The 22,125-nt window shown below is 37.6% G+C and overlaps 3 protein-coding genes across 3 annotated transcripts in view; 2 read left to right on the forward strand and 1 right to left on the reverse strand.

Moving 5' to 3' along the window:
- The window catches only part of itcha (itchy E3 ubiquitin protein ligase a), a 12,927-nt gene extending 6,128 nt beyond the window's left edge, over positions 1-6,799 (reverse strand). The window contains exons 1-11 of the mRNA XM_037678816.1: positions 6,765-6,799; positions 5,808-5,949; positions 4,821-4,945; positions 3,225-3,356; positions 2,680-2,728; positions 2,373-2,551; positions 1,979-2,198; positions 1,585-1,680; positions 1,184-1,358; positions 732-801; positions 524-608 (exon numbers count right to left, since the gene is read on the reverse strand). Of these exons, the coding sequence (XP_037534744.1) occupies positions 524-608; positions 732-801; positions 1,184-1,358; positions 1,585-1,680; positions 1,979-2,198; positions 2,373-2,551; positions 2,680-2,728; positions 3,225-3,356; positions 4,821-4,945; positions 5,808-5,949; positions 6,765-6,789 (1,298 nt within the window). The 5' untranslated portion in view covers positions 6,790-6,799. The remainder of the gene's footprint in view (positions 1-523; positions 609-731; positions 802-1,183; positions 1,359-1,584; positions 1,681-1,978; positions 2,199-2,372; positions 2,552-2,679; positions 2,729-3,224; positions 3,357-4,820; positions 4,946-5,807; positions 5,950-6,764) is intronic.
- A 2,130-nt stretch (positions 6,800-8,929) lies between these two features.
- bloc1s1 (biogenesis of lysosomal organelles complex-1, subunit 1) lies at positions 8,930-12,759 on the forward strand. The gene is made up of 4 exons (XM_037678811.1): positions 8,930-9,131; positions 9,252-9,324; positions 12,010-12,142; positions 12,335-12,759. Exons 1-4 carry the CDS (start codon positions 9,071-9,073, stop codon positions 12,443-12,445), a joined length of 378 nt encoding a protein of 125 aa, XP_037534739.1. The 5' UTR covers positions 8,930-9,070; the 3' UTR covers positions 12,446-12,759.
- Positions 12,760-19,225: 6,466 nt separating this feature from the next.
- rdh5 (retinol dehydrogenase 5 (11-cis/9-cis)) lies at positions 19,226-21,805 on the forward strand. Its single transcript, XM_037678810.1, has 5 exons — positions 19,226-19,260; positions 19,367-19,689; positions 19,780-20,038; positions 20,955-21,118; positions 21,585-21,805. Exons 1-5 carry the CDS (start codon positions 19,229-19,231, stop codon positions 21,803-21,805), a joined length of 999 nt encoding a protein of 332 aa, XP_037534738.1. The 5' UTR covers positions 19,226-19,228.
- Positions 21,806-22,125: the final 320 nt, after the last annotated feature.

Consider the following 22,125-nt stretch of genomic DNA (forward strand, 5'->3'; position numbering starts at 1 on the left):
ATATAATGTAGTTAGATCATTTGGACAGATTAAAAATTAAAGCATTTTTTTAATTAATTGTTTTGATTATTATTTATTTACTATATATTTATTTATCTGAATCCGTCCAGAGGACCCGACTTAACTTTGTTAGATTTTTCTACCTGGATTATTGAGCATGCATCAGGATATTTTTTATGTACTTTTTTGTGACAATCATTTTATATATTAACATACTTGTGTGTGTGGTGGGGGGGGGGATGTTGGGGTGTGTGTGTGTGTGTGTGTCTCCAATCATTTTATTTTCAAATGGTCTTGTACTGATAAGAAAGCATTACTTTTCTATGTTAAAATGGTTTATTAAAAAAAACAACTAAAATGTTTACCTCCGAACCTTTAGTCATTTTAGCGCCATTTTTACATGAAACTTAGCAAAACACTGACGAATAATGCTTTTCAGTGACAAGGAAACAAATCTAAAGATGTGCCAGGTAACACTGGCAGAATGAGCTACATTCACGAAACACACAAAGAAGGCACTCACCCTTGTGTCCTTGGGTCCTCCCATTGTGTCGTCCGAGTTGGGTGATGCACAAAATATACTCGACCATTGGTGTCTGTTCTCTTCTCTAAAGGAGAACACAAGACATTTTATGTATAGTACTGTCAACCAGCAGCCATGCACTTCAACTATCATCACAGATGTATTTTTAATAAAAGGTGTGAACACTTGTATTAATAATTATATTCACCCCAGCCATGTGGTAGAGGTCCCAGGGGGTCAAACTCTTTAGTAGCTGTAGCTGCAAAATGATCCTGGAGCTGAACAGAAGAAAAAACAGGACAAATATGAAATCCGTATTAATAAAATACAAATCTGTGTTAGATGTAAAATTTACATACAACCTTATCTGACCTTAATATTTGGAAATCTATTTATTTTGGTACAAATATGCCAAAGTGTTGTTCTATCATCTGTCTTTAAACAAATCTCGCCAAAAACATGCGACTTGTTCTCTATGAAGAGAAGTACATGTTTCATACTGCTAAAAAGAAAATGTAGCTTTTAGTTCCTGATCTACATTAGCACATTGCTTAGACCCATGCTTCTAGCCCTATCAGAGTCTCTCAACCTATCTTACATAGCTTCACTATTAAAAAGCAGTCTATAGCTAGTTTGTTTAAGTTAAGTGACTACTCTTACCCCATAAATGAACCTCTGGTTAAACTGCTGCATGGCTCCCTGGAGCTGGCTGCGCTGGTGCTGCCATTCTTCATAGTTGCGCACTGACTCCTGCGTGGGTCGTTGCCACGATGTAGTTCGTGTTATGTGGTCAACATAATATACTCTACCCATTGGGTCCACTCTTCGCTCCCACCTGCAAGAAAGAAGAAAGTGAAAAGAAGGTGGAGCTGAGCAGATGAAGAGACAACTTAAAACTACAAACATTTAGTGCACTTAAACAACGTTAATAAAAAAAAACATGCTTGGAATGCTAAATGTGCACACCAGTCTAATTTCATAATAATGATGCAAAATCTAACAGAGCAAAACCAACGGCTTGGTAATATTTGATGTATAAAAGACAAATAAACATTCGGTACCCTGCAGGCAGAGGCTCAGGCCTCTCCCATGTTGTTCTTTTCTCTATGTGGTCCACATAATACACCCGTCCACTCTGGTCCACTCTTTGCTCCCATCTATAAAAGGCAAATTAAAGAAAATCAGATTCCGATGGATTTTATCAGTAAAAAGTAATGATTTTTTGAAAACCTAGAAGACACAAATCCTAATATAGTCCTATGTATAGCAGCAGGTTTACAGAGCTAAATGTACAACACAATTTAAAAAAATATGTTAATTAAAGTCAAGCTACAACAATCGTCTTCAGTCGCTACACAAAAAGAACAACGTAATTACATACTTATTTATTCAAACAAAATTAAGCAATTTCATATAAAATATTGTAGCAATTAAAAGCAATCAGTTGTTCTTTACCCTGGTGGCAAGGGGCCAGTGTTAATCGAAGTGATTCTTGAGGTCGCCGTTATAGCGCCACCTGGTTTAGGACCGCTCGTCACCTGAGAGGAAGTGGCTGTTCCTGCTCGCACACCTGATTCATCCAGCTGGTCTGGACATCCACTTGCTGATGCCTGAGAGGAGCCATAGGAAGCTGGAGCTTCACTCAGCTCACTGGGGGAAGAACTACTGGAGGAGGCTGGCAAAAAGAGTGATAACAAGAGATGAGTTTAGTCTGGATGAATCTGTAGACTTCTACCTGGCAGCCAAACACACAGCCATGTGTTAACATTTTGTTTGTGTAAATAATATTGTATATGCAGCGTATATAGTCAGCTCATGAGAAATGTTGGAAATCTCACACTTTTCTTACTTGGTGAGGATGCTGGTTTGTGCGGCATAGAAGGAGCAGGTCTGGCAGGTCTAGGAGGGCGCGATGTGTTGGAGCCCCCTGGAGACGGTGAGCTAGAACCTGCACTGCTAACAGTAAGACCATTAGGAACAATGACCCACTCATCTGAGTCACTGGATGGAGATGTGTCCCTGCTCGATCTAAAAGAAATAGCACAAAATAATGTTAATCGAACTATTAAAAAAAACTGATGTAAAATTTAAACACTTTAGTCCATTTAACACATGGAGTTTAGATCTTTACAGAAGAAAAAAAAAGCTTACGAGACCTGTTGCTGGTGTTGCCATTTTGTTTTGCATTTCCAATCAGAAGAGCGCCTAGAATAAAAGTGCAATTTATGAAAATATGCAATGATTTATGTCAAATAATTCAAACTGCCATAACAAGTAAGGTGCGAGTTTCCAAATGTCAATAAACTCAAAGAATAAATATGTTATTTGAATCAAAAACTGAAGTTTTGTCATAAGAAAGTTACCATGAATTCAAAATGTGCATGAAGAACATTTTACAGTAGAAAAAATATATTTATAGCATTTTAATAATACACATAGTATATTTATAGCACTCTCTAGTGGCAAAAAGTATGTAATGACAACTTGGTCATAGCTAAATATTGCCATTCACACCACAGTGAAAATATATCAACATAGTATTATGTTAATTGGTTAATTGAGCTTTAAAAAGAGACTACATGTAAATTACCTCCTAAATTATTTTCAAAAAAGTATAGTACTGGCATTAAACATATTTAAAAATGCAAATAAATGAAGGGTATTTTAGCTTTCAGCTGTGGGTTCGCCTGTGTTTTCTTACTCTGCTCTCTCTCTGCCGAGGCAAAGGCTTCTGGGTCAACCTGCATGCCGTCCAGACAGACTGACAGATCACCGACAGCGTCCTCAGGGTCTCTGTACGAGCACAGCTGCAGTGTCTGCACCACATCACATACTTTGGGACAAAATATAATGTTAATCAAACTATTTAAAAAAAGACAAGCAGTTACAGTTTAAAAAAAAAACAGCCCTTAAACATAGATAAATCCTGAGATAGTAACCAGAGCTCCTTCAGATATCTTCCTTAGGAGGAGCTAACTTCCTGATTGTGCCCAATCACCTGATTTTAAGGCCTATTATTAATTTGTGGCTTCAAAGAAGACAAAGTGGAAAATTCTGTCAGCCCAAATGAGTAAAAACTGTGTGATCGTTACGTGATGTTAAGTCCAACGCAAGCTGTGGTAACTCGTGTTTTATGAATGTTGAACAGATCAGCAAGGAGAGCTTTGAACTCACCTGATCTCATAAAAAGTCATAAATTTTGCGGTGCTTGAAAAAACAAAGTATAATACATACTGGTTTTTTTTTTTAAACTTATCAAAGCCCAATAAAATAATTATAGTATATAAACAGACAGATATGAACTCTTGTACAGGTGAGTACAACATTTACAGAGAGTTAAACATTTACCTAAATACTGTGTAAATCTTTATTATTATTATTATTATTAACCTTTATTTAACCAGGCAAATTCCAGTGAGATCACAGATCTCTTTTAGAAGGCAGGCCTGGGCCTGAAGGCAGCCTAACATGCATGTTTTTGATCTGTGGGAGAAAACCAGAGTACCCAGAGAAAACCCACGCAAGTATGAGAAGAACATGCAAACTCCACTAGAATGGTGAGGAGATGTTCTTCTCTGTCACATAACTTTTAAATACAATTCTAGAAAGATCCCAGGTCCAACCGGGGATTGAACCCAGGACCTTCTTGCTATGAGGCAACAGTGCTAACCACTGAGCTGTCATGCTGCCACTTTAATCACCCCCTATTTATTTGGATTTTACTACTTTAGACATTATAAATTGATCAGTAGTCGTCCAGGTTTCCTGAACATCTTTCAGTGTTATTCATTTGTCATTGACTGCTAAACTGCTCACTTTCAGTTTACTTTTGAAAATGGACTAGTTGCAAAGGAATGTCCTTTTTATTTGTTAAACCACTTTAAACAAACCCAGAAAACATTTTAACATTGAAGGAGTCCCTAATGTCAAGGAATGCATTAGTGTTGCGTCTCCAAGGAACAAACTTAGTAAAACTATTTTAAAACAAATATTTATGCATTTTGTTACTAGCAGTCTACTTCAGATGATTTCTTCATATATTTTAGTTGCATCTACAAAATACGGCAAAGATGACAAAGTTCAACAGAGATACTTGTTAGTATTTTAGAACCAACAATGTGATGCCTAAAAAAATCTATTCGCTAAAAACTTGGAATGCGGTAAATGATCGACTAAAGAAGAAATTTATGAAAATACAAATAAATGCTGAAAACTGACAAGAACAGACGTTGCAGTTTGCAGTGCAAAAACGATTTATTCAAAAAGCAACCCAAAATAAATAACAGTGTGCACTCACATTTTAGGTCATTGGCTTTGAGGATCTTACTAATGTCCAGAGTAGCCATCCCAAAAAGTATGTCGGACTTTAGTGTTTGATGACTCCAAACACGAAAAATGAGCTTACTGACTGGAGTCACAATTCTGTGGAAAAGAGACAAGCAGAAGACACAATAAAAACCTAAAACGTAAAATGTTAGAATTTATAAACACAACTTAAGTGTATGAAAAAAAGATTAATACATTCTAGTAATTTATTTTTTATTTTTATATTTTACTTTTTAATAAAAGATTAGTCAAGTTTACAGTTGAGTATTTTTACAGCAATATTTATTTATTTTTTACATTTCATCAAATTAGTTATTGAAGTTGCTATTTTTTTTTATTTTTATAATGTTTGCCTAATACATCCATTACATTTGAGGTTTGTTTTGAGTTTCTCCACTTTGAATTACTGTAACTGGATCTCTTTAGCGTGACCAAAAGGAACTGCCAAGACATCACTTTTATACGAATATTACTTTCTAACATTTTTATTTTTAATGCAATCTATTACCTTGAGGACAATTAGCAGGACACCATCAATGGCTTGGTGTGTCCAGGTTATTAGTTGGGCATTTACATTTAAGAACATACATCATTTGTGGATGAAACAGGTTGGCTAATACGATGAAAACGGTGTATTTACTTCAGAATTTTCATTTCTGGCTCAGTCTAGGTGTTATAATGCAAATATTCAATTTGACATTCCAGCATACCCAATTATTTAATGTAGTGTCTCATGTTTGTTTGATAGATAGATAACCCTAAATGTCCAACCAAGGGATTGGCATAAAAACTGGTTTAAAAAATAAAACAATTAATTACCATTTTATTCATAAGGTTCCTCACAGATATAATTTATTATGGTACAACAGAAAGAGTTCGGTGCATTAACTTTACTAACTTTACTAACCAGTTATTATTATGATTAACTCCTTCTCTGACAAACAGCAATAGTACTTACACAGTGAGGGCCTGCTTCCATTTAGGACTGTGTGTGTTGTTGCACTTCTCAGTTCTCTTTGACTGGCCATCCACAGCCACCTCTACATACGGACTGGGACCAAACCAGTTCTTTCTGTTTTCCTTTAGCTTAGCTGAAAGCACTGGGGGAAGGAAAACAACATGATGAACGCTGTATTTGAAACTTTCAGCAGCTGCATTTAAGAAAGAAGTTTCAACATGACGGCAGTAAGGAGTGTTTTTATAAAATGTACTTATTGTTACGGACTACTCCTCGGGCAGAATTTTTTTTTGTTTTTTCCCCAACAAGAAATAGGCCTGTCACAGTAATTTTGTTCCTAACTAATTGAATAGCAGAGCACAATAATTTATCTTAGAAGACTTGTGCATGGTGCCAAAGCATTTTGTCCATGTCAAGCAAAGTAAAAAGATAAAAGAAACACAGCGTATGTTGAGACATGTTTTCCAGCGATTCATAATTTTATTACAATTTCATGTAGAAACATACTAGTATTATGCTGAGAGAAGATAGTTTAGTAATGTTAATAAATCATTAACTCCTTATACCCCTTGACCTTTTCTTTTTCAAGTGCAATATCCATTTTAGATTTTATAGAGAAATACTTACTTAATTTTATTCATGCTTAAAAATATCTTCCTAGATATTTGAATACTTTTATTCTGCAACTTTTTCCATTATTACTAATAAAATTACAGTAATCATTTAAACAATGGCAACAAAAATAAAGTTAACAAACTGTATACATTTTTTATTTATCCCTTTAAGACAGTAATTTTCCAAACAAAGTGTAATCATAGGTCTTAACATAAATTGACAGTTCTGGCTGCGGTTAAGCAGTTTGATACACTAAAACTTTAAAACATCGTCCGTCATAATGTTCTTGTTTTCGCAAACTTTCTTGATGAAATTTCTAAATGTGTGCTATAAATTACATACCTGTGACTTGCAATTGGGCCTTCATGGTTCATCCATAACACTAAGTTCCAGTTTGGTTGAAGATTTGACCTGCTGGTAGAGACATCAAATGGAAATATGTAAGTAATTAACCTACAAGAGTGATTAGGCTGCCACAGACTACATTCACTGGTAGATAAAACATGGCTTGCATGGCATCCAAAAGGTTTTAGGTTGAAATCTTAAAGAACAATGTTCTTGAGACTATTTCCTATATCTGGAGGCAGTATTTTTTTTGCACAATAATAAACTAAATATTTATACTGCAAGCTAAATTTTTCAGGTTAATTGGCCTAATTGCATAAAGCTTAATTACCTACAGTGTTGCATAAATGTTAACATGCTGAATATAACCAAAGGGGATTTTACTTATTATTTAGTTCCAATGGACTCTCTTATTAATCTTTAACTAGGCAAATCCAATTTGCAAGGGATGGCTGGGTCTGAAGGCAACCTGATGCGTGTTTTTGGACTGTGGGAGGAAACTAAAGTACTGTTTGGGGCAAACCCCACGCAAACAAGAGGAGAACATGCAAACTGCACATAGAAAGAGCCCAGGCCCAAACTGGGAATTGAACCCAGGACCTTCTTGCTGTGAGACAACAATGCTAACCTCTAAGCCGCCGTCCTGTCTCTGCAAAGATGTATACTGAACACATAATGGACACGGTGAAGGTGTTCAATTTAGCCCACAGATCTCAAAGCACCAGAGTACCTGTTGATTTAATCTCTCAGCTATTTCTAGAACCCAGCGACTACCTTCCACATCAGAAAATCCCATTATCAACTGAGCTAAATGGGTTTCACACAACCTACTTCGTTAACACAGTATTCTTTATTCAACCTTTATTTATACAGGTTAATCCCATTGAGCCTCAGAGGCTCATTCATAAGAGAGACCTGATTTTAACAAAGAGTGATGACAACAGTGGACAACAATAGACATAATGCAAATTGAGAATAACAACTGAAAATAAAATGGTATTAAAATGTAACAAAAAAATAGCAAGCTGTAAGGCGATGTAGAAAACTAAAAACAAGAACATGTCTGCAAAAAAAAGTATTCTACAAGAAAGTGATCACGATTATATAATTTTACAAAAATATGTTGTGGGCATCGTTAAAACAGATGGCAACTACATTAACTGTCAAGTTGTTTTTTTACTCTCCAGAAGACCAGATTTAACTATTTTAGATTTTTTTCTACCTGGATTATTGAGCATGCATCAGGATGTCCAGTTGTTTTTTAGGTTTCAGCATGTCAGATCAAAAAAAGTAAAGCTACTGTTAACCAACGGGGGTGTAGGGATCTTCATACGTTTGCTAAAAGAGGCTAAAAGACTGAATACCGTCCTCTGGATTTGCTAACTTCTGCTAAAAACACAAATATTACGCCTTGCTGTTAATTTTCGTTGATAAGTTTCACTGCCCTGTGTGCAACTTTGCTATTTCACGACGTACTAGCAACCAGCTAAGCATTCATTTATTTACGTAAGTAACGCTAACATAACCCGACAAACCCTTAAACGGCCATGACTGTTCAGTGGACACCAATTATTTGGAATAAAAAATATATATTTATACCTGACAAGCACAGAGGGTAGAAGACCAGAGTCTACAGTGTCAGCTAGGTCTCGATTGTTGACAGGAATTAGCCATAAACCGCTGTGCCACAAACCACGCCAGACCCGCTAGCTTAGAGCGGTCTAGCATTTCCGGTTCATGTTTTTCAAAATAAAACGATGTGTTCTACCGGAAGGCGTTCTCAGCAAATTGTTTTTATCCCAAACATATTTTTAATACTTGAAACAGGGACAGACAACACTCCCCAATATTTTTCTTTATTTATTTTTCATATTAGAACTTATTTGGTAGTTTTAATGTTAAAATTGTTGATTAGTGTCATTGCTAGGCACTGTATCTAAATTGTATGAATACAAAGACTTTTATTTGGAAAGCGTGGACGAAGCTCAGTTTATGACGTTGAGGCGTTTTTTTTAATACAAGATTAAAGCAATGCAGTAAATAAACTCATGTATGTATTAATGTAGTAGTAAGTTTTCTTCAATCTCATACCGTCTTTTGCGTTTTAATGGTAAAAGTAGGAAAATAAACCTTAAATACCAGTCGAGGACACGCCCACGTCTGAGAAGCTGGTGTTTGGTCTCGTGACTCGTCTTTCATTGTTGCTAGTCATCTCCTAAATTGGATGAGTAAAAAAAAAAAAAAAAGGTTTATTCCGTAAAGGAGTTGACATTCGCTCAATTTCCACAACGACTACAAGGAAGATGTTGTCTCGCTTGCTGAAGGAGCACCAGGCGAATCAAAATGAGCGGAAGGAACTTCAGGGTGGGTTGAAACTACGGAATCGGCGCAATATGCTAACTGATGCTAAAAACAAACCGATGACATGGCTGCGAACGAGCCATACAATCTAATGTTTTCTGTGTTTGGTCTTTTTATGGGCAGAAAAACGCAGACGTGAAGCTATTGCTGCAGCAACCTGTCTAACTGAAGCTTTGGTAGACCATCTTAACGTCGGGTAAGATGATTGGGTTGTTTTGCCGGTTTGTCAACATTGTACTTACTAGTTAGACGTTCATATAATTAATTAGCTGTTTTTGAAGCATTAAAAATGATGAGGATAAAATGGAAAATGTCTGCTTAAAATTTAATATACAGGTGCTTGTCATAAAATTAGAATATCATGGAAACGTTGATTTTCAGTAATTCCATTCAAAAAGTGAAACTTGTATATTCTATTCACTCATTACACACAGACTGATGTATTTCAAACGTTTATTTCTTTTAATGTTGATGATTATAACTGACAACTAATGAAAACCCCAAATTCAGTGTCTCAGAAAATTAGAATATTACTTAAGACCAATAAAAAAAGGATTTTTAGAAACGTTGGCCAACTGAAAAGTATGAACATGAAAAGTATGAACTCAATACTTAGTTGTTGCTCCTTTTGCCTGGATTACTGCAGCAATGCAGCGTGTCATGGAGTTGATCAGTCTGTTGCGCTGCTCAGGTGTTATGAGAATCCAGGTTGCTCTGATAGTGGCCTTCAGCTCCTCTGAATTGTTGGGTCTGGTGTATCGCATGTTCCTCTTCACAATACCCCAAAGATTTTCTATGGGGTTAAGGTCAGGTGAGTTTGCTGGCCAGTTAAGAACAGGAATACCATGGTCCTTAAACCAGGTACTGGTAGCTTTGGCACTGTGTGCAGGTGCCAAGTCCTGTTAGAAAATGAAATCTGCATCTCCATAAAGTTGGTCAGCAGCAGGAAGCATGAAGTGCTTTAAAACTTCCTGGTAGATGGCTGTGTTGACTTTGAACCTCAGAAAAGACAGTGGGCCAACACCAGCAGATGACATGGCACCCCAAACCATCACTGACAGTGGAAACTTGACACTGGACCTCAAGCAACGTGGATTCTGTGCCTCTCCTCTCTTCTTACAGACTCTGGAACCTTGCTTTCCAAAGGAAATGCAAAATTTACTTGCATTCAGCTGAGTTACTTGTGTCCAGCTGAGACTCACGCTGAGGGGTACGTCATGGATTCGTGGGGAGTGTGGCAATCGATGTGCATTACAGTCCTGTCTCAAGAGGATGTTGAAGACGTTTACATATTTGGACTTATGATAGCAGGGACTCTGCTTTTTGGCATCGGCGGGGCTCTGTTTTTTATCGACTTTTGAAAAAGACAGCGGGAGCAGTTTTGGCCATGGAAAAGCTTCCGAGTCAGTGTGAAGGTCTGGTCCTTGCTGTGGGAACTTTAAATCGTCTGGTCTATGAGCTTAACCGTAAGGTGGAGGCGATTGCGAATCGCAGACCACCTGCGGCTTCTGGGACTCGTCAGTGTGGTGGGTTCGACCTTGAAGGAGACTCATAGCATGGATCAGTGGAATGGAATCCCACAATTAGGCTTTTTCGGAACCAGAATGCCCAGATGGACTCAAGGCTGAAGAAAAAACAAAAATCAAGCTTATCTGAATCAGACTCCCAATGGCCTCGGAGACGGGCTGACTATTAAATTTCTCCTGGGCCATGAGTACCCAAGGACAAAAGCTTCATCTATTGCCCCTATCGTTTGGGGAGGTGGGAATGCGCCATTGAACTCCGTCACGGAACAAAAAGGCGAACTCTGGCCTGGGCTAAAACCTAGGTCTCAGTCCGGTAGAAGAAAACTCCAGCGCAGTTCGAGTACAGTGAATGTAATCAGACTGGGCCCTGCTCCACAAGCAAGAAGTGGAGTACAGCACAGGGCAAACAAACACACATTTCTCTTACCTCATATGGAGCCGTCAGCTGCCTTGTGTGAAAAACAACATTCTCCATGGTCTTCTGCCTCATCTTCTGTTCATGCTGAGTCCATTTTTGAAAAATGACAATATAACTCTTAAAACTGCTAAAACTTGATGCCACTCCGGTTCTGTTTTTATTTCTATAATAAGAAAAAGAAGAAGTGTCTTCAGAGGTTTTTGTGTCGTTTCTTTCAGTAGTTCTTGGTGCAGCGCCACCACAGGCGAGTGGGGGAACAGATTGGTTCGAACAGGTTGGCTCGACTGCACAGTGCAGTGTGAATGCAAACGCACCAGCTCAAATGTAAACAAAATGTTATGAATATTGGTCCCCAACCGAACCATGTCTACCGGACTATCAGGTGTGAAAACAACCTCAGTACAAGGAAACATACACAAGAAATCACACAAGATATAAAAAAAGAAAAATAATAAATTTAAACAGGCTTTTGACATTATAAGGGCACATATTTCTTAAGATGCATTTGCCCTTTAACAGATTCTATTAAGGATTATTGAGCATGGACTTTGTTTTTAGATTCTATTAAGCTTTATTTTGTGGGACTCTGTCCTCCTACCCTTCTTGTGAGCCTTTCATGGCTGGATAAAATTAGTCTAATAACATGTAACACAAACACCACTAATATGTTGAGCTTGTTACTATTATGAAACGCATGATGAAACCAAGTCAAGCTGATTAAAGAATAAGATTGGGATAAAGAGGCCAATGTTGTACATTTATGAAAAGGATTAAAACTAAAGTATTTTAGTAACATAGAATTTCACAAGCTGTTGTCTGCGCAGACATTGGACTATTCACTACAAACTTACTCTTACAGAAGCGAAAGAGCTGAATACAGTTTTTCTATTAAATAAAAACAAATTAACACTCATTCTTGTGTTTTCTTTTATTTAAGTGTTGCTCAGGCATATGTTAACCAACGTAAACTCGACCATGAGGTGAAGACTCTGCAAGTACAGGCGAGCCAATTCTCCAAACAAACTGCACAGTGGATCAGCATGGTGGAGGGATTCAATCAGGCTTTAAAGGTACATTATGCTGCATCTAAAGTGGCATCTTGGTTTTTTTTTTAATGATTTTATTTTACATGATTAACTCTCATGGAATGTCTGGAATAAATTAAAATTGTAGTCTGCTTTTATGACACTCGGTTAGATTAGCAGTTGTACATGGTGACAACTCCTGACTTTGTCCTATATGTTGTTTTTTTAATCAAACAGGAAATTGGGGATGTTGAGAACTGGGCTCGCAGTATTGAGATGGACATGAGAACAATCGCCACAGCTCTGGAATATGTTCACAAGGGACAACTTCACTCTGCTGCTTCGTAAAGTTCAGTGTTTGTGTGGGACTTTTACTACTGAATATATATAAACTGGATTAAAACATTCATCCGGTCCAGTGGAGCTCATTCAGTGATGACTACTCATCTGCACGCTCCTCTGAGTGGACTTAAGCCAATATTTTTCAGATGGATATCAACAGTTTGTTGTTGCATTTTAAATTTTTTATTATTTTTTTTGCACTACTACTGAGAAGTGTGAGCACAATATTTGATTGGGGAAAAATTAAGAATAGATCCAACATTTTGGTTGTGTGGATGTCTTTATGCAAGCCTTGTTTTTTTGTTTTTTTTTTGCAAATTGGGACTAGACATTTAATTTGGAATAGAAAATTGGGTCTCACTGGAAGACTTCACAGGCAAATCACTGCCTGTCTTGTCTGAGGTATGGCTATAAAAGCTTGTCATAAAATTTGGTGTTTGCACCTTAGCTGAATGGAGCATTCAGGCACATCTATGAACAGTGATGATTGTCCTGTTTGTGTTATCATCTTGTAATGGGATGTCTTTCAATAAAGTTGAGCAAAGGAATTCTTGATTTTGTAGAATGTTCTATTGTAAAATGTATAGATTTTAAATAAATTACAGTAGAGAAATAATATGAGCCTTAATTAAAAACAAAAGAAGCTGAAGCAAGCATGCCTTCACATAGTTCTGTAATGAAAGAGTCCTAAATACTGGACAACGTTTTGCAACAAACTCACATGAACGTCTTGAGAACAATCACTGGATACATTTTTGCCTGCTTAGTGTGACTGAGCAATTCATGGAGTGTGATGTAAAGAAAGTTATATCACTACGAAAGCGGCTGAAAAGTTCACTCATAACTCCACTCATGCAGTAACTAATTAGACTTAAATCCAACACACAAGTGACAGACTTGGAATTTTTTTGGCCCCTGAATTTTAAGATATTGCAGATTTTGGTCCATATAGAACTTTTAACATTTGTCCCAAGGGCAAGTTAATAAAGACCCTTTTGTTATTAAGAATGCAGTTGTCAAACTAATTATATCCCTTAGTACTTTGTATAACTGATCACAGCCCTCCCTGGCACTGAACAGCATACACAATCTTATTCTTTGTGCCAGGGGACCTGATTTTTGAAATAAACCAGTCTTTGTCGTAATGTATTTTTGGGTTTGTAAGCCACAGGGACATCATGTTTACAAAATAAACATCTCAGTTTATCTGAAACTCTTGCAACATACGGAATGAGCACTGGTTAGGATCTGGGGCCCTTTACACCTGATGGCTGGTTGGAGCCCTGTTTGGGGATCCTCTGCTTTCAGGAAGACCCAGTTAGGATTAATCATAAAGATCCAGTCCCCTGGCGCAGAGTAATATTGTGTATGTTGTTAAGTGCCAGGAGTTGTACATCAGGGAGACAAAACAGCCAATGGCCAAAAGGATGGTCCAGCCAGTGCAAAAGAACCTCATTAGGCCAGGGTTCCATCCATCCATCCATCCATCCATCCATCCATCCATCCATCCATCCATTATCTTTACCCGCTTATTCCATTTTGGGTCACGGGGGTCGCTGGTGCCCATGTCCAGCAATCACTGTGCGAGGGGCGGGGGGACACCCTGGACGTGTCGCAAGTCCATCACAGGGCCACATAGAGACAAACGAGACAAACAAACAGTCTCTCACTCACACCTAGGGACAATTTAGAGTTACCAATCAGCCTAACATGCATGTTTTTGGTCTGTAGGAGGAAACTGGAGTACCCGGAGAAAACCAACTCATGCACGGAGAGAACATGCAAACTCCACCCAGAAAGGCCCCTGGACTGGGGTTTGAACCAAGGACCTGCTCGCTGAGAGGCGGCAGCAGCTCTACCAGTTGCGCCACCGTGCTGCGGCCAGGGTTCCGTGATCTACATATTTGTAGGCCAGAGGTGCACTTTCAGGGATGAAGGTGTGAACACCTTTTATAGAGAGAAGTAAAGGAAGCCATATTCATGAAGAAAACCCGTCCATCATTAAACAGGGCCAGTAGGTTTTCATGTTCAACTGTCACCCTCTTACAATGTCGTCATTGCGAGTAACCCTCAGCCCTCTGTGAAGTGGTCATCAGTGTACGAACACTAACAGATGTTAAACTGATTTTGCATGTGAACAACTAGTTTTGGCTGTCACCAGGAAACTGGTTGATCCACTTTGAGAAGGTGCTGCTGATAAGACTTGAGTTTGCTTGCATCTCCTCAGACTGAAGTCTTCTGGATAAAAGACAAAATGTTTCAACAAAGAAGAATCCGTTCAGAGGACCTGACTCAGCCTTATTAATGTCTACCTGGATTATTGAGCATTCATCTGGACTGGGTGTTATATATATTATGTTATATATCTGTTATAGTTTTAATCCAGAATGTTAGGAGTTTGAATATCTTTAAAAAATGTTCTCGAAATTCAAGTGTGCTTACAGAAAATTCCTAAGGGATTTGACCCCCACCCCACCCCCACATTTTTTTTCAACAGAACAAAACAATTACAGATTGGGGATTACTAGTAGTGGACTTGTCTTAAGGGATAGACCACAGGGGTAAGGCTTCACTTTGACCAGCCTCTCTGAGCTCAAAAAGAAATAGCAACCAGAAAGGGAAAGGAAGGGAAGACCGACTGATAGCTTGATTTGTCACCCCTGAAAAAGGCAACAAAGGTAAGATGAAAAATGTCTTGATGCATGCTCAAAAATCCAGGTAGAAAAATATATTAACGTTGAGTCAAGTCCTCTGGATGGATTCTTCTTTGTTGAATTGTTTTGTTTTTTATCCAAAAGACTAGTCTGAGAAGATGCAAGCAAACTCAGTCTTATACTGTAAGCAGCACCTTCTCAAAGTGGATCAGCCAGTTTTCTGGTGACAAACAAAACTAGTTGTTCATATGTAAAAGTAGGACCATCAGCCTAACAACTGATGACCACTTGATATTCACAGAGGGCCGAGTGATACTCGCAATAACAGTATGGTAGGAGGGTGAAGTTAAACATGGAGGTCTCCGCCCAGTTGTTTAACGATAGACGGATTCTCGTCACAAAAGATGGCTTCTTTTTCTACTCTCTCAAACCAGCATTCCTCACTAGCAAGAATGTGGTCATCGTCATTCCTGAAAGAGTGATCGCTGGCCTTCAGATGATTGTACAGAGTATACCACTGAGTCCTGACCTGATGATGTTGCTCTTCTGTGTTGGGCCAACATTTTGGCCAGTGGCTGTTTTGTGTCTCCAATGTATAACTGATCACAGTCCCCCTGGCACTTAACAGCATACAAGTTTGACTGCCACATTGCGGCCATTTAAAAGTTTTGATTTGACAGTAGCCTAATGTGATTTAAACTGATTTGTTGGGGTTCGCTTTCAGCTACCTCCATACAAAATTTCAGCTCAATAAGGAAATAAAATCAATGAGTATAGTAATTTTTTCGTTTAAGCTTTGTCGGTCAGCATTTTTAGATTTGAATTCAGAATGTTTTATTTATTTATTAACCTTTATTTAACCAGGTAAATCTCATTGAGATCACAGATCTCTTTTGCAAGGGAGGCCTGGGTGTAAAGGCAGCCTAACGACATGGTTGTATAAGAAATGAGAAGCAACAATCGCCCATGTAGTAATTATCTAATAGAAGACCCGTACCTATTTGCTTAGTTAAATCCGGTGGCCACTTGTGTTTTTTTTTTTTTTTTTTTTTTTTTGAGACCAGGCAGTGTATTTTGTCATGGTAATTCAAAATTCCAATAAAAGTAATAGCACACATCACGGTGCCAAGCTGGTCATTTTAATATAACATTTGTGGGGGTACACATTGCAGTTTGGGCCACATTAGTGGGGGCCGAGATGGTGTAGAGGCAGGGCAGCCGGCTTGGGACCCGAAAGTCCTAGGTTCGATCCCCAGTCACTGCACATCACGTGGCGTCTCTGGGCAGCACGTCTCATCCCCAAAATGTCCCCGGGGCGCTTTCAATAGCTGCCCACTGCACCACCTGGTGGTGGATGGGTTAAATGCAGAGACTAATTTCGCCATTGTATGGAAACATACAGTGCTGACATTGTGATGACATTATTATTATTATTATTATTATTAAAGTTGATAGAAGAGCAAGACCCTTTCCAGATGGATAATAATAGGTATCATTTCTTTCTAGATAATGTCTAGGTAGTCTCTATTTGTGACAGGGGCACAGAGTTTGTGTTTGAAATGAACCAGTCTTTGCCGTAATATATTTTGGGGCTTGAAAGCCACCGGGATGTCACATTTAGAAAATAAACGTCTTAGTTTCTCTGAAACTCTTGCAATGTACGAAATGACTACTGGTCTGGGCCTGGGTTTGGGTCCTCCTTTTCACCTGATGGCTAGCTGCAGTTTGGTTTCTTCTCTGCATTCAGGAAAGTCTGGTTAGGATAGCCACATTGCTCCAGGACCTGTTTTGTTTGGGTTTTCTTCTTCTCCCTGGCTCTTGAATTAGTGGGGATGCAGTCTGGTACAGAGTCTTGATGACTCATAACTTAAGTGCTACAGTGGGTGAAACTGCAAGTAATGGTCTGTTTAGGTGAATTTGAAGTACTCATTAGTTTGCAAATGTCCTCCATCAGAGACTGAGACCTTACAGTCCAAGAAAGCCATATTTTACATCTTCTCATGTGAACTCTATATATTTATCCACAGAGTTGATGTGGTCGGTGAAATGTTTGACTTCCTGAGATTTTTTATTTGGGTATCATCAACATACCAGAACCAATGACTCAGCGGTGTCCCTGAAAAGGATGCCAAGGCTCTTTTTTTTTTTTTACCTCCTCCATGTGCAGGTTTGCAACAATAGACAAAACTGCTGACCCCATAGCACACCCATGTTTCTGCCTATATTATTGCCACATATGTGAAGTAGACTGACTGCAAGCACAGTTTCAAGAGTTGGCACAATTGCTCTGTGGAAAGTGTGATCCTAACAGTGGTTGATTTTAATCTTAAACAGAACACCTCCACTGCCTGATCAACAGGAACGCATGTAAAGAGTGATCCGTCATCCAAAGTGGCCATTGTTTCATCAGTCTGCATGATGACATCCCTTATCCACTAAGTCCATTGTGTTCTGTATGTGATTTCTTGAGCTGTCAACTAAAGGGCAAAGTACAGATGCCAGATATTTGGAAACATTGCAAGTGTCTGAGTTAATTATGTTAACAAAAGGTCTTAGCGATACATCTTGTTGTAAATTTAGGGTAAACCATACAGTACTGTGTTCAACTGTCACCCTCTTATAATGCTGTTATTGCGAGTATCACTCAGCCTTCTGTGAATAGCAAGCGGCTATCAGGGCACTAACAATCGATCATTAGGCTGATTGTCCTCGTTTTGCATGTAAACAACTAGTTTTGGCAAACTGGTTGATCCACTATGATAAGGTGTTGTTTATAAGACAGCTTGTTTCAGCTCCTCGGACTGAAGAAGTATTTTGGATAAAAGATGAAACATTTCAACAAAGATGAACCTGTCCAGAGGATGTGACTCAACCTTAAAGAGGTAATAAAGCAATGATTTACTACAAGCTTTTCCAATGGGTTAATTCATGCTTCATAGATTATGTGTGTGTTTTTTTCCCCATTATTGGTTGGTTTGTGAAATAATATTAATAAATGTTAATTTATTTCTGTACAAAAAAACTCTTTACATTTGATCTAATGCCCTAAATTTTAGAACACTGATTTTCTTTTTCTGCTTTTTTTTTTTTTTTTTTTTGGCCCTTGGCGACAACTTTTGTCTGGCAACTCCCAGGAATCACTGCAGGTAAGAACCAGGAAAAGAAACAAAAATTAATCATAAGCACAAACAAAAATGAACAATGAGTTGATATAAATGCATAAGTAAACTAAAGGTGCACACTTACAGATAGAGCAAATGTATCTCAACCAACCAATGAACATTTTATTGCAAACTAAAGTGTTGTGTTTGGATTGAAAATAAATGGTGCATGTAAGAGTTACTGACTTTAGAGTGTGGCCATGGATTTGGCCATCACAATTAGGCTTTGGAAAACTGAACGTATACTATTTCAACACTAAAACTGAAAGACAAACTGTACTAAACTGTATAATTTTATAATTTATGAAAATTTGTTTTGCACCATTATAATTTTGTCCACAAACATTTATGTAACCATTTGGGCACAGTTTTAACGTTTATGAAATGTGAAATACTGTATACAAAAAGTTATGTTTTTTTTTTTTACAATTGGAAACAAAACAGATTTTTTTAATTTAGAAACCTTATTTTTTTTGGCACCTATGCCAACTGTTTGATTTTTTAAAGAATCTCTTTATTTTGATTTGTCAATAAGGACAGTTTTTTGTTGCATTACTCACTAACAAGCTTGCCAACTAATTAGTTTTCAGCAGCAAGCTAAGAAGCTCTCTCATGGGTATTAAAATTGATCTTAAAATAATGTAATCCCCCTTGGGGTTCACTACATCACAAATGACTTTTTTTTTCCATCCCTAAGAGTCTTATCCAAAGATTTCTCATGTGCCTAAAGCAGCCAACACAGTTCTGTGTAACAAAGCCCCGACTTTACTTAGAGTTTTGGTGAACAAAGTCGTGTTTGGTAGCTGTCAGGAACATTCAACAGAACATTAGTGTCTGAATGAAACACCGTATTGTGAAAGTAGATAGGGATTTGGTTAAAAGGCCTTTCTTACATTATTTATAACTGTTTACTTTTTTCCCCCATTAATATTTTTATAGGAAATAGACGGCGAAAACACGCATCTGAAGGCAAGATGGATGTACAGGTTATATATGATATTTTAGGGTAAGAAGTGAAATTTTGTGTGTGTGTGTGTTTTGGCTTAAATTTAAAGCTTGGAAAAAATATGGAATATCTTTTAATTTTACACTCTTTCTCTGTGTTTTTCCAGAGAAAATGCCTGGTATTATATTACTGCCACCGTCATGGTGTTGTGGTTGCTTGTGTGGTTGTACAGAGACAGCCGAGAGATTGAGGGCATCTCTGAAAAGTATGTCTTTGTGACTGGCTGTGACACGGGGTTTGGAAACCTTTTGTGTAAAAACCTTGACCGTAGAGGTTTTCGAGTGTTGGCTGGCTGTCTCACAGAGAAGGGAGCTGATGATCTGAGAAGAGTGGCGAGTTCTCGTTTGAAAACTGTCCTGCTGGATGTGACCAGTCAGGACAGCATTCAGAACGCCATGGAATGGACCAAAAAGGAAGTTGGTGAAAAAGGTAAGGAGATAGCTCACACTTTTTAAAACTCAACGAACAAGTTATTTATATCTCACATGGCAAACATCTCTTCTTTATTGTTTCTTATAGGACTCTGGGGTATTGTGAACAATGCTGGGCGCTCATTACCCATGGGTCCTTCAGAGTGGATGAAAGTGGAGGATTTCCACAGCATTCTGAAAGTGAACATGGATGGAGTGATTGCCATGACGATGACCTTCCTGCCCCTTATTAAAAAGGCCCATGGCCGAATTGTAAATGTTGCATCGGTACTGGGAAGGGTGGCAGCAAATGGTGGAGGATACTGCATTTCTAAGTTTGCAGTGGAATGTTTCTCAGACTGCCTCAGGTTAGAAATTAATACTTATTAGATGATGCAGTAGCTAAGGTTACTTTAACAACAATGCTATGACCCACAGTAAATCCTGTTGTCAATTCAGTTAGAATTCAATGTTTTTCATCATTATATCATCATCATCATCATCATCATTATTAGTATTATTATTATTATTTAGAAAGACCTGCTTTATGTTAGAAAAGCATGACATCAACTAAACAGAGAAAAAAAACATTTGATTTTCTACCCTTTTAATTTTTTTAAGCTTGTGAGCTTGAAAATACAATAGCAGAAAGTAATAACTCTACTCATAATCAAATGCCACTCATTAGTAGCCAATGTAGGCTAGTAATTAAAAGCAGACATTGTCAGAATTGAACATTCCTTTCAGACATTTCGGCTTTTGACAAAGCATGAAAAAAGCAAAAATTGTAGTTTTAAGAACACTGTCTGTAAGCTGAGAATGGCCATATCTGTTCTTATTTTAATGTATTCTAAGCTAACTATGCTGTCATCTCATGACAAGTGACTAGTTTTATCTGACTAAAATGAGATATGTAAAAGAAAAACTTTTTTTGACATTACCAAGATGCCTATGGCGCCAATATGAGTGGGTTTGTTGTTCACCTATAGTTTCATCATTTAGCATCATTATCATTGCACTTTGTGATGTACTGTAACAGTGATGAATTAATTACTAATGGATATTCTTTAATTCAACGTTTTCAGTTTGAATATATTGCTGACACAGCTGTCCTGATTTCTGATGAATAAATTGTCTCAAGAACTTGAGATAAAATACACGTTGTCTACTGATACCATCACAATCCGTCACTTAGAAAGCAATTCTGAAAAAATGACTTGTCAAATGCAGCCATAAAATATGAGATAACATAACATACTAATCTTCACTGTGTCTTTACTTCAGGAGAGATATACACTACTTTGGAATCAAAGTGTGCATCATTGAGCCGGGCTTTTTCAAGACACCTGTGACCAATCTTGAAACCATCGAGAGGGAACTGCATCGTCTGTGGAATCAGCTCAGCCCTGAAGTAAAAGCCAGCTATGGAGATAAGTACCTGGATAAGTGTAAGTACAGGCTTAAATTGTGTTTCTGTATTTTGTTTTTTCTTTTAAATGTCATGAGTCAAATAAATTACTATGCAATTTTAAATTGTTTTAAAGTTTTGATTTAAAATCTCTCTTTTTTTCTATAAGTTGTAAAACCTTTGACTTGTAATATGACCTTTAAGGTCAAAACGAAACTTTCCATAAAATGTTGCCCAATAATGAAAGAGCCAAAATATAAAGGATGTTATATTTTTAAATTCTTTATGAAAATAATGAAAAAAATTCCAGTTCCAACAGTTTTATACATGCAATACTTTTTTCACACTTTTTCCATCACAAAGCGTAAAATAATGTGTAAAGTGAGGTTAACTATAAAAAGTTATGGTGATATGCTCTGGATCTCAATAATGAAATTATAGATAAGGTTAAAATATATCAAAAATGATCCACAATGTATGATGTTTTATTCTGTTTTTTCTTTCAGTTATAAAGATCCAGCGTTTGCTCATGAAGGCTATTTGTGACTCAGACCTCACCAAAGTAACCAGCTGCATGGAGCACGCTCTGACTGCCGCCCATCCACGAACCCGATACAGTGCCGGCTGGGATGCCAAGCTTGTCTGGATCCCCCTCTCCTACATGCCTTCATTTGTAGTTGATATTGCTCTCAAGCTGATACTGCCACGGCCCTCCAAGAGTGTTTAACTCAAAATAACTTAAAATTGGCCTTTTTAAGTGTTCCATCTTGTTTAATTGCAGAACCTCACAATGGTAATGCTCATCTGCATCAGACATGCTGGAAACTCTATATGTGAATATTTTGCCATGGAAAGGTCTTCATTCTGCAATGTGCATAATTGTTGCTGCTGTAGATGAAGATAATCAGAAGAAAAATGAATTTGGTTTGAACACAGACAGTTTGTTTACACAATGTTGTGTCATATAATACTGTTATTTATGTTGTTTGGTGTGGTTTTTATTTCCCATATGAGTTTACTTTAAATAAATTGTGTTTCTCAGAAAGC

The sequence above is a fragment of the Nematolebias whitei genome, chromosome 7, assembly GCF_014905685.2.
Source record: "Nematolebias whitei isolate Nwh7 chromosome 7, NemWhi1, whole genome shotgun sequence".
NCBI lineage: Eukaryota > Metazoa > Chordata > Actinopteri > Cyprinodontiformes > Rivulidae > Nematolebias > Nematolebias whitei.

Bases quoted from the DNA above. Each gene is read 5' to 3' on its own strand.
- bloc1s1 (XM_037678811.1), top strand. From the start codon at position 9,071: ATGTTGTCTCGCTTGCTGAAGGAGCACCAGGCGAATCAAAATGAGCGG. The intron at 9,132-9,251 runs GTGGGTTGAAAC...TTTTATGGGCAG, and splicing joins TGAGCGGAAGGAACTTCAGG to AAAAACGCAGACGTGAAGCT. The intron at 9,325-12,009 runs GTAAGATGATTG...CTTTTATTTAAG, and splicing joins GTAGACCATCTTAACGTCGG to TGTTGCTCAGGCATATGTTA.
- rdh5 (XM_037678810.1), top strand. From the start codon at position 19,229: ATGGATGTACAGGTTATATATGATATTTTAGG. The intron at 19,261-19,366 runs GTAAGAAGTGAA...GTGTTTTTCCAG, and splicing joins GTTATATATGATATTTTAGG to AGAAAATGCCTGGTATTATA. The intron at 19,690-19,779 runs GTAAGGAGATAG...TGTTTCTTATAG, and splicing joins AAAGGAAGTTGGTGAAAAAG to GACTCTGGGGTATTGTGAAC.